The sequence below is a fragment of the Hibiscus syriacus genome, unplaced genomic scaffold, assembly GCF_006381635.1.
Source record: "Hibiscus syriacus cultivar Baekdansim isolate YM2019G1 unplaced genomic scaffold, ASM638163v2 tig00116997_pilon, whole genome shotgun sequence".
Classification (NCBI taxonomy): Eukaryota; Viridiplantae; Streptophyta; class Magnoliopsida; order Malvales; family Malvaceae; genus Hibiscus; species Hibiscus syriacus.
The window spans coordinates 4,585,333-4,597,857 of record NW_024063513.1 but is presented as its reverse complement, the minus strand read 5'-3'; the positions used below and the strand labels follow the sequence as shown (position 1 = coordinate 4,597,857).

Genomic DNA, 12,525 nt, shown 5'->3' with positions numbered 1-12,525 from the left:
TTAGGAAAATGGAATTGGAGTCGCCACCGATCATTTATTTAAAAGTAAATTGGTTGATCGGATACCTTATTTCTTATCTGATCTGTATTTCACCAGTGATGTATCGGATTCGGGAGTCGGTTACAGTCAAGGAAGGGCTAGCACCCTTGAGCTGCCCTTTTGGTACTATATAATTTACAGTTGTCTTTAATTAAGAAATTCATAAATTTAAATTAAAAGGTAAAATAACGATCCAAATTACTTACCCTTGATGGATTTGAAAATCGTGCCCTTTAAAAGTGAATGTGTTAGAGTAAAGAAAACAAATAATATAAAGAAAATAAAATAAAGGGTAAAAAGAATAAAACGAGATAAAAAAGAGCAAAGACAATATATACATGAATAAATAAATAAATAAATAAATATGAGTAAATAAATCAAAGATAAAGGAAATAGAAAAATAAAGAGAATAAAAATAATTAACTAATTAAATAAATAAATAGATAAGATAAGATAAGATAAGAAAAAGTAAAGAAATAATATGTATATATAGTACTATTTGAAAACGAAAATATATACATCAAAACACTAATAAAACGTATAAACTATATACATATTTAAAAAAAGAAAGAAACCTACCCCCATCACTTCATCGAAAATTTGGGGGAGCTTTAGTTGAAACCAAACAAAAAAATGGGCCCCTATAATATAATATTTAATAATTAAAAGAAACAAAGAATATATATATATATATATATATATACGTTAATAATAATAAAAAGGAAACAAAAAATATATATATTACATACGTAAATAGTAAAGGAAAAATAATAATAATGATATTAGTTATAAATATGCATAGATCATGACTTATAAACAAGGTATATAAAATAATAGTAATAATAAGTATTTAAAAAAGGACTAAATCGAAAGAAAGAATAAATTCAAGGGTCAATTCAAAATTAAATTCAGATCTTGGAACAAAAGAGGGGTTAAATTAAAAGAAAAGAAAATTGAGTGGCCAAATTAAAAGAGAATTGGGGTTTAAAAATCAGATTTAGGACTAAAATAAAAGCATCAAAGCTACGAGGGACCAAATATGGAATTGCTCCATTTGTGTTTTAAAAACACGCATGATATGTTGTATAAAACATAATTTTTTTAAGATGCTTCATTTCTTTCCTTTCTTGCGCGAGCCCCCCCCCCCCATTCAAAAAAGCTCTTGCATGTTCTTCATTTCTGAAGAACATGCCCAAAAATCAAGATCCCGGCCACCTTGCGCCGCCTCACCGCCACCGATGATCGGCGACGGCCGTCGTTCATCGGCGGCGAAACACGAAAAAGACATAGTTTTTAAAAAGCCCTTGACTCCCTCGTTTCCAAAACCAAAGTATTTTCTTCAAAAAAAACAAGCCTCGAGGTGTAGATCTGGGTTTGAAAACTTCGAGACCCCACCTCTGTTCATCGGCTTTTTAGCGTATTTTGGGGTTTTTCCAAGCCAAATCTCAAAAGAAATACATGCAAAAGAGAAAGCGAACAACAAGGTGAGCAAAAAAAACTACATTTTTATTTCTTTTTGAATCCTTTACAACAACCCCGATTTGCCTCGTATTTTGGGTATTTTGTGCGTAAAAGCTCTCTGGTAATCTCGTGTGATTTTCGTATATTTGTGCCTAGTATTCCTCCCCCCGAAATGAATAGATTACATGCTTATTTATACTCTAAAAAATGTTATCTTTAGTTCCGAAATTCTTGAGTCCTAAGCAGATTGTGACTCTCATTCTGTTGGTTGTTGTGTTTCACATATGCACGTCGTTGGTGATGGTCGAGAAATTCGGTGTTGTTGTGTGCGTGGCCAGAGGCGTGAGGAGTTTGACTGGGACATGCGGTGTCAAAAAACGGCACTGGAACGGGCTAGGTCTGGAACAAGATGAAACCCTAGATCCAACGGTCATTGAGCGGCGGCTGGAAGCATAAGATAGGGTAAAACCCTAATCCTCTACGCATGCTACTATGCTAGGCCACTGTTGGATCAAAGCGTTTGGTTGTAGTTCATTGGACCTGTATTATGTAAACACAAATGAATAAATGTGGTATATTGCAACAATATGATATGTATATCAAGTAATACATGTATATATTATAAACAATAACACATAAATGTAAATGCCATGTGTATTATAATATCATATTATAATTTATAATTTATGTGGTCGAAATCGAGTGTCTTCAATTATTACCAACAACCAATTGGTCTAGTGGGATGAAGCATTAGGTCCCTTAAGCAAGGTCAGGGATTTGAATCCTGACGTTTGCGAATGGAGCAAACTGGGTTGGGAGGGTCGCCCTCACCTCTGCAGTACTCGATCTGGATTAGTCGGTTAATAGATCGGATACCAGTGATTAATTCAAAAAAATAACATTATTGAAAATATGTTATCTTATAAAGTTTATACATATCCAAATTCCAAGATGCTTATAACCTAACCCAAATCCAAATATATACTATCCAAAGTCCAGACCAAAATAAATATCATTCAAATCCAAATCCCAAATATAATATTACCTTCAGCCTTATCCATAGACATTAGATAATTAAGTTTGTAAATTAACTCAATCCCAAATAAAAAATTAAATTAGAATTTTTATTTACAACTTTTTAAATTTATTTCATTTTATAGTTTAAAATAAATACTAAAGAGTAATTTTTTAACAATAAACTTTGAATATAATATTTATAAATATATTTTTTAAAATAATTATCATTCATTTTTATTTACAAATTTGGTCTCATTCAAGTTTTAAATCAAATATAGTTTTCTCTCATTAGTGTGTCGTTCATCTCTTTTCTTTTTCGTCTTTGTTGATCGACGGTAACACCAACTTTAATATCGATTGCCGACCGCCAATATTTTTTATTATCATTTTCTTTATATATCATATCTTTAATTTTTTTTCAATAAATTTATCTGTGTTGCACGTTTTCACTTTCCTTTATGGCATGTTTTCTTATGTTTTTTGGAATGTTTTTCGGTTCTTTGGCCATTTTTTCATATTTTTTTCTAAGGGTTGATTTGATCGCCACGACTAATCAAGATGACTCTTATCTAATACCTTGTTGATATTTCCTTCTTTAGACCCTCGGATTAGATTTGGATACCCGATTTGCATTCGTTGATAGCTTTTCACGTCGCTAGAGTCTGATTTGCGGTTTTTATGTGGTCTTTCAATAGCTTGATCCCCTTTTATGGTTCACTTGTCAATGCGGTCAGATCTGTTTGTATCTATCTTTGTTCGAGTTTCTTGATTAGATTCGATCTTTCATTGTATGATCCTTATGTGATCGTAAGTTGCTAGTTTTTGTTCAATGATTATAGGAAATTTTCCTAATTATGTGCTTACTTTACGATTGTGATTGTAAATCTTTATTATAATTTGAGATATTTAATATTTTGAATAAATTTAATTACTATAAATAAATCAAATATTGTTATAGTTCAAATTTTCTCGATTTTTAAATTTAAATCACTTACGAGTAAATACTTGCATGATGAGGGACCGACAAAATGGGGAAATGGCATAGTGGAAAATAAGAAACAAGATGCTCGACAAAAATGGTGGAGTTTGCATTCCACAAATATAACAAAATTAGGACGGCCGATGGCAAACCTAATAAAATTGAGTCTCTTTCATTACAATCAATTTCATAGCATCTCATTGTCATAATTCACATGTTGCTGCTCATTTGCAAAGTTTTCGACCTTCAAATATTATTATACCGAAACTCCTTTGAAACCCAGAAATCTAAAGGTATAATAAATTTCATTTTCTTTCCACAAACCCTTTTACAAGATAAATGTGAATTACTTTAATTTTTCTTAACGAAAACAAAAGCCAACTTCAACTACCTTTCTTTATCTCTTACCGTTTTTGATTCCTGTGTGGCTATCAAATAGAAACAAGTATATTCGTATTTGATTATTTCTCGGATTATAATCATATCTAAATTTTTAGCTTTTTATGTTCGTGACGTTTTGATTTTTTACCCTTTTAGCTTGCTTCTCTCGTGAAGCTCTGGGGTTGTCCTCCAAAAGTAAAGGTCGTTGGGCTATAAGATGCAAATATGGGTAAAGTTATCTTTTTCTCATGCTTTATATAAACAAGTTATTTCAATTTAATTTTTTTTAAAGCTTAACCAAGATCAATTTTTTAATAAACCAAATTATGTTTTTGTATACATGTAAATTTTGATTTGTATGTATATAATTTTGGAATGTACATGTTTCAAACAAAATTAAAAATGGAAATACAACTTAATTTTTTAGGTTTGTATGCCCCACCTACATCCAAGTAAGTAGGGGTTTCTTTTCTTCTTGAAAAAGCTAAAAAGGACATAAAACCTTCATATTAATTACATCTCCCGAAGATGATCCCGACTCAACCGCCCCAGATGAAACAGTAGTGGTGAAGACGAACACTGAAAAAAAATATCTTAGAAACTTTTCCATGACATGACAATGATGGCTCCTCTCTCAAGATTAAGAAAAACCAGTTAGCATTTATTCCCTAAAAGTTGAAGGCAAGTTGCCATTTCTTGAAAAACCTAACATGTTTCTAAGCCGATAGTCGACATGTGAATCCACACATAAATGTCACTTGTGAGGTGCAAAAAGAAAGGGTTAGGTTTCCACATTATATAAATAACCTAGTTTCATGCGTTTAACTCTCTATCAACCGATCATTTGAGTTTGAAAAAGTATCTTCTTTAGTTCCATTACAGCTTCAATCCTTTGTTTCATGCGAAGTTCCCGTTAAAATGGCACCGCATGGAGATGCTATTACTACTAGCACTTCCACCAAGAGAAACAACTTCCCATTGCCACCGAAGCTCTCCAAGGACAGCCTAAACAGGACCGTATCCAATATCACTTTCCTAGTGAGCAAGGAAGTGCTCGATAACTACAAAGAAACAGCCACAACGAGTGAGAAGCAGCTGCCGCCTATATCCGAAGTGGAAGATGCAAAGTGCGAGTGTTGCGGGATGAGCGAAGAGTACACCCCGGAATACATCGAGCGAATCCACAACAAGTTCTTGGGAAAATGGATATGCGGACTGTGTGCGGAGGCGGTGAAAGAAGAGATGGAGAAAAATGGAGGGAAGATAGAGCAAGGCTTGAGTGCTTATATGAACACATGTGCTAGGTTTAACAAGATCGGGAGGGCTTATCCAGCTCTGTTGACAGCTGAAGCCATGAGGGAGATTCTAAGGAAGAGTTCAAGAGATGCGAAAAGTCTTAGGGCAAAATCTATTAGCCCTAGGGACAGATCAGGTGCTCAGAAGAATGGTGGGGTTGCCAGAAGCACCAGTTGCATTCCAGCAATTACAAGGGACATCAACAATCTAAATGTTCCGAACTGATGAGATGGGAAATTACTAGCCCAAGCCCATCATAATGTCAGAATATTTTTAGTAACCTATTCTTTTCCTCCCTTTCTGTGCGCCAAACCTTTTATTATCTTGGTAGTTTTTTTTTGGGTTTGGTCCAATTATTTTTATTAATTTGCTAATATAGGTCATTGACCTACATGTAACCAAAAGCTTAAACCACCTTCTGGCTAAGCGGGTATATAGTTGGGTTTTTCTAGGGATGCTTCTTTTGCATCCCACGTAGATTCTGCTTGTGTTGCATAGTAACTTCTTTCGAGTAAAAACAGCTAGGTTCTGATGTTAAACAGTATTTGTGAAAGGGTCAGCATCCTCAGCTCCTTCACTTTACTGATCTATGCTCAAGCTTTTCCAACTAGTACTTGATTTTAAGTTTGTATCCCATTCCCATGTACTAAATTCATATATATCAATAAATGAACCATTAAGTACCATTTTTCCTTGTATTGTAGAATACGGGCGACACATTACAAATATGAATCTTGAAATAAACATAGAAGATACCGTTGTTCTTTTTTTAAAAAAGGAAGGAAAGAAAGAAAGAACGAACATGAGTAACAAATAAAAGGCTGATTTTCATCCGTAATTTTTTGCTTCAAATTCGACCGACTTTATCCGAAAACCAACCGTCGGCGAATCATATCAAAGTTTGAATGGTTGTTTGCTACATCAGACTGATAAAGTGGCTTCACAACCAATTTTCCATTTAGTAAATTGATTGGCTAACATTTTCAATTGCTTCAACCATCCAACAATACTTAACAGTTGAGACGCGGCCCTCGAAGACCAAACATTGGTGATCCACGGTCCTTTCAATGGACTTCGCTGTCACCAGTAAGGAAAAAACTAGAACACGTTGAATGTAGTGTCTGGTCCACGGTCGAGAGACCAAACCAACCAGATCGAGCCTAACTGAACTTTCTAAAATCCTGAATAGTACAAATATAGTTTCACACCCATAGTAAACCAACTGATTCGAGCATAAAATACTCGTTACATTAAAAGTACGGAGGAATAACAGACCTGGAGATTTAACAGAAGGGTTTTTTTGCCACTACACATAATCAAACCAACAAAACATTGTCCGATGATTTTGTCTCACCACGCGGGTGCAAAAGCTTAGACAAAGGACCAGTTGATAAACATAAAGCAGATGCAATGAGCATTCTCTTCTTCATTCAACACTTTCCAAGCTACTGCTCTCTCGTATGAAACCGGTCTTCCCATGCTTGACAAACAAATCCCACCTTGCAGACAAGCAAATCCCTAACACCACAAAATAAAACAATTCAGTAAAATCTAGTTATCCATTCATTGGGTTTTTGTATTTAAGGATGATTGGTCAGTCTCGAAAACAGAATGAAATGCTAGACCTGTTGCATTATCTGTGGGAACTGCGTGCAGAGAGTCTTTCGTCCATGTTCATCAAATATCTTCTCCAAAGTTAAGTCCTGCAGAGCAACCAGGGTTGTCTCCAGCATGTCTAGACCAGCCTGATTTGCGAATGTAAAAATGGGCAATGCCTGCAGAAACATCTATTAGTTTTAGATAAAGAAAAAAAACATAGTCGTACAGAAAACAACACAGGTATTTTTTTTTTATAAGAATTTCAGGCCTCATTAAAAACCCCCTTCTTGATTAATGGATCTTTTAGGAAAGCTCCTTAATCAGCGGAAGGTGGAAAAGGTGGAAAACAACACAGGTATGAAATGTACTTCGCACATACCTTAAGAGAGCAGCACATGATAGCTTCCGAGTGATGCCACAAGGTCTTGAGAACAGATTCACCCTCTTCAGTGTTGGATTTGAGCAACTCAACGCCCATGTAGACCCTGCAAAATTATTAACAAATCATACCTTGTTCAAAATATTGCCACGATTGTTACTATCACAAATGCCGAGCTAATGCAACGTTTTATGAATGCATGGTACAAGATATCAATGCAACAGTAGACAACAAATTCAACACGTCAGATTTTCAAATCTCTCATCGCAATGGGTAAAAGCAATAAAGACCAAATGATAAGTATCCCCCATTTGACACTACATGAACGATCATGTGTCTTCTGCTACCCTTCCATAGTTCAGGCAAATAGCCTGTTGAGGTTGAATCCAGTTTCCCAACTCCATATCAAAATAATATTTCGAGGAATAAAATACATCACAGAAAGACGAGGCATGGTGACGTACCTATAACTCTGGCAGATCCAACGTGCAAAAGTCTGTGCTTCAGGAGTACCTAGTGGGGTTCGGAGACCAGCTTGTGAACTTAAATATGAAGGTGAGAGTGCCAATGCCACCCTCTGAACTGATGATATAATGCTACGGACATATTGTCGGGCCATAGATGCTACATGTTCTTGAAGGTGGCTCTCAAAAGCAAACTCAAATGCTATTGTCATCACAGATCTCATACAGCCAGCACTAGCAGAATAATCACTAGATGCTTTATTTCCAGCTGGCCCAATCTCAAGAGCAGAAGCTAGGTCAAGAGTGCGATTTGGACTAGAGGCTTCCTGCATCACTTTCCGGAGCTTATTAAGAAACTTCACAAAAGATTAAGAAAAGTAAGAAAAGCACTGGCTTAACATAATAGAAAGAGGCTAACCTTCCCAGAATCGAGAGGAATGATACGGAAACCAGAAGGTAAAAGAGGGGCATCATCAGCAAAAGAAGCATCTATGGGAGCAAATATAAGCTCAGCACAGGTGCCCACAGCATTTTCATCCATTCCACTGCATAGCTATAAAACAATAGCACCGTAAAGTGAATTATGCAAACGTAGGACTTGAAAATAACAAAGAGAACAAGGTCACATAACAATAGAGTGAAAACAACAATACTCACTTGCAGGAGCAAAACATCTCTTGCCATTAGTGCATCTTCAGGTGATTGCGCAATTCCCTCCAACTTAATCACCTCTAAAGACTAATAATAGTATAAAAAAGGTCACATAACATTACCAAACATAAGTAAAACCAAAATGGCAAAATCATCATAGCAGAAAGTTCAAAATTTGAAACTAATGACATTTTAAGTGATAAATTCAATATTCTTACCTCTTCATGTTCAATAGTATGTGCCAGGGGAAGTATAACTTGACTGCCAAAACCTCCTACTCGAGATCCTCGTAGGCTAGAGGGACCAACTTTAACAACTGCAGCTGAGTAGGCATCGATGCTGCAGTCAGCCCATTCTGATCTGTGTTCCCGTAGGAAACGGAGGAGGATTGCTGGAGGAACATTCTGAAAGAGAGACCAAAGAGAAAAAGTATATATATCGACAAAATAAAGACATGTCAATATGATAATTGCAACTATGCAGATTCTAGAAATATTCATATAATAGGATGACTTTCAGTTTTGAAAGAGATGGGAGGTGGGGAAAGAAAAAACCCTCCAAAGTAAGCATCACAAAGTAGTTCATCAGAAACATGCAAAGCATCCTCACCTGTAAAAGCATTGAGGCTTTAGCACATAAGACTGAATTGCTGACAGATGGAAACCCATTAGCAAATGAAAGATTGAGGCCCATTAGCTTGTCAGGAGATGAGTTCACAAGTATAGTAACATCATCCATGCCATCATTTCCCATCATTGACCACCCCTCATCAGTGAAACCATTGACAGCATCATTAAAACCCCTGTTATGAATCATTTAAATGCCATATAAATTTTAACAAGCAGAAAATGCTTTATGACAAGAACTTCAAAACTAACCTACTCAACCTCTGGCTAAGTGCCCGTAAGGCTGCTGGTCGTCGACCCCAGCCAGTCACATTAGGTTGAGAAACCTCCTGAGCTATCTGCCTCAGTTGCCGTAGCGCCTAAAGGAAAATTAGAAAAAAAATATATATCTCCACCACTTTTCTAAAGCCACAGCTATGGTAATCATGAATATACAATCCTTTCTCCATACAGTTACAGATTTTCATGACACCAAAAGGAGAAGGGGAAAAATACATAAATGACAACTGTAAAAACAATCTTACCGCCATCGTCGCTTTCTGAGCTAGCACTGTTGATGATTCATAAAGAGGGCGCAACACTTCTGGCACACTCCAAGGCTGGTTGATGAGAAAGATTCCAATTAAGTTTAGAAAATACATATAGTTTAAAACATTGAAGACAATTTACATAAAAATAGAAAAAACATACCTCCAAATCCATATGATCCACAATGTGTATGATTGAACCACCCCCTTCACAAGGTCGAATAAGGTATCCACTAGCAAACATTTCTGCTCTCACAAAATGCTGCACTGGAGGCATGCTTGGGCCATTTTGAGTATTTTTCAGAGATCTCTCACATACCTAAGCAATGCAAAAGGCATTTAAGAAAAACGTTTTTATTTATGAGATAAAAAAGTAGATGTGTCTGTGCCATTCATTCTATTATATCCAAAATAAACCAACTTATTCACATACCACAAGGCTTCCATCTTCTAGAACAGAAGTATAACGCAACAACCAGAAGTCGCGAGCAGGCGCCAAAGTCGTTGGCGCATAGAGCTATATACAGAAAATGTGAAGTAATAATTAAATAACAAAGAACCAACAAAGTCTTGCAAACACAACAGAGTAGTGATCCTGACCTGCATGTACAGCAACTCAATGGTCCCACCATTGGCAGTAGGCAGCACATTCAGGACATCCACAGCTCGGCAATCGCGGAACCACGAAAGCCTATCCTTGAGGAGTTCTGCAACCTGGAAGGAGCATAATTGTTTTAAAGTTCAACATCAATGTGAAGAGAACATTTTAACAGGCTACCAAGAGTATTAGACTTACCCTTGTAGGTTCAAGACCCACAAGGCCGCAAGCACGTGCTGCCACTCCAGGGCAACCATGAGAAATAGCAACGATTCCTATGGAATCCGGACCAGGCTGTTCAAGTAAAAAAGAAGATACATAGAATAGATTAAAAATCAAATGCTGCTTAATGAAGCAATTGCATTATACTTCAAAATTTACCCAGAAAGTTACAATTTAGGAAAGGCACGGCAAACCGTTAAAAGAATAAAATAACTCCTTGAAAAGGTTACGGATTTTTTAAAATATTAGGGGGGAGCACAAGGCTCTTAACCTTGGGGTTGTGGGGGGTTGTGGGATCGAGTCCTACGGAGGGCATTTCATAATTCGGAGGTTTCCTTTGGAAGCTGCTCTCAACCTGGCGTTGGGACAGCCTACTATCTTACCTCCCCTTACCCCATTACATATGGGAATAAGGGTCAGCTAATTATTAGGGGGAGGTCAGGATATACCTTCATTCCAGGCATTTGGACCCACTCTACAGCAGTTCCAGTGGGCCTTTGAAAGAAACTCTGCTAAAGTTTCTTCTGCAATGGACAACAGCCTGGAAAAGAAATTACAAGTATCAGTTCTAAACCACAAATAAAACACACAACAAAGTTTTCACAGCACAATGAAAGAAAAGGATCAAACCCTGCAGGACTAGCATCTCTAGGAGGATTCGGCTGTGTCACACGGTGTTGACCACTTGTCATCGCCGATTCACAGCTAGGATCTTTGGTTGCAAGTGTCGCCTGTAAGTAAACAATCCAACCCCTTTCTCTCAATTTCCATGTAAATAAAATTCATTAACAGTATATCAGTGCAAATTCAGCACCGATTTAGTTGAATTGGCAAACAGTTAAAGAAAAAAATCACAGCTAGAAGCAACTACCCAGAAGCTAAGATAAAGAGCCATAGATTCTCACATTCTGAGTATGTTGACGAAAGCAACCATTCTCATACACCAGTTGTGAGACCTGCTTCTGCAACCTATCATTCTCCTCCATCAAAAGCTTGTTCATTGCTGTCAGCTTCCTATTCACAGCTTGAAGGCGTGATGCCTCTTTCCTCTGCTTCTCTCTACATCTGACAAATCCGAAACATACATAATATCACGCATTATTAATTTTAATAGTTTTCCACCTAAAATGAAAATTCTGACCTAGGTAATTGCACCAAAAGCAAACCTTCTATTTTGGAACCAAACTTTGATCTGTTTAGGCTCAATGTTGGAGAGAATAGGGCACTCCCTAATCAGCTGCTGCCGACGAATCGAACTGGGCTTAGGGCATTCATGATACAGCCTTTCAAGGGCCTCAACCTGCTCAGGTGTGTATCTTACATATTTCCCATTATCCAAGCTCCCCAGGTTTACCATCCTTGCAGGACATTGCCATCTTTCAAACTTCACCCTTGAAATTTCACAGCTACCCCAAAAAAAACCGCCCTTTCCTAAAACTGCACGAACTTTTGCAATTTCCTATCCTCAAACCACGAGTAACTTAGAAAAACCACTAAAACTCAATCTAATAACCAAAGTTCACACTTTTAACAAAACTCAACAAGAAGAACCAAGGAAAAGAAGTTTTTTTTCTCTTTCTCTCTCTTCCTTAACTCATAGCTTGCAAACGAAGAGGGCACAAATGGATTTTTTCTTCTTTGCTTTCAACTAGATTTTCAACACAAGTACCTTAAATCTTAAGAATTCGGAATTGTTTAATGCTTGACTGTGAAATGTTAGATATGCAAAAGAAGACAAGAAGAACAAAACCCAACAAGGGACAACAATATCCTGATTGGAGATTGCTTTATACTTAGATCGAAGCCTCCTAACCCAAATAACCGATCTGCTTCACCCAACCATTACTTTTCCGCAAACAAAAAAGAAAAAGCTTTGGCCTAGGAGCGAGTTAACAATTCCAATCAGCCAACCTTTCGATGATGAGCAACCAAGATGCCACCTTTAAAATTAAAATGACCTTAAAAAAACGCAAAAGAAACTTTTTCCAGCTCGACTTTTCTCAGGAATCAAAGCAGCTTTTTTCTCTATTTCTCCTCGTGAAAAACAGAGATTTATCCAGCTCAAACCCAAAGAACCACCTTTTACGGCACCGCTTGCCCGGGCTCCATTTCGGGGAAGACCCAAATCGTCCCTAACCTCTGGAACATAGTTTCTTTCTTTCCGGTGATTCAATCAACCAAAAACCAGAACTTTACTTTCAACCATGAGAATCTTCTTTCGAACAATAAAAGATTTACAAAACAACAACCAAACCAGATTAAGAAAAAAGAAGAAACAGTGGAAGA

At 36.7% G+C, this 12,525-nt stretch overlaps 2 protein-coding genes across 2 annotated transcripts; one reads left to right on the top strand and one right to left on the bottom strand.

Moving 5' to 3' along the window:
• Window positions 1-4,727: 4,727 nt before the first annotated feature.
• LOC120194398 lies at window positions 4,728-5,739 on the top strand. The gene has a single exon (XM_039196710.1). The coding sequence runs from the start codon at window positions 4,796-4,798 to the stop codon at window positions 5,396-5,398; it is 603 nt and encodes a 200-aa protein (XP_039052641.1). The 5' UTR covers window positions 4,728-4,795; the 3' UTR covers window positions 5,399-5,739.
• Window positions 5,740-6,359: 620 nt separating this feature from the next.
• On the bottom strand, window positions 6,360-12,147 carry LOC120194397 (homeobox-leucine zipper protein ATHB-15-like). Its single transcript, XM_039196709.1, is given in 20 exon segments — window positions 6,360-6,691; window positions 6,799-6,948; window positions 7,152-7,257; window positions 7,616-7,941; window positions 8,034-8,168; window positions 8,273-8,353; window positions 8,485-8,670; window positions 8,876-9,068; window positions 9,145-9,251; window positions 9,417-9,491; window positions 9,583-9,738; window positions 9,853-9,936; window positions 10,020-10,133; window positions 10,216-10,311; window positions 10,689-10,730; window positions 10,732-10,780; window positions 10,870-10,970; window positions 11,145-11,304; window positions 11,406-11,582; window positions 11,584-12,147. Coding segments are annotated over 20 exon segments (2,517 nt in total). The 5' UTR covers window positions 11,616-12,147; the 3' UTR covers window positions 6,360-6,544.
• Window positions 12,148-12,525: the final 378 nt, after the last annotated feature.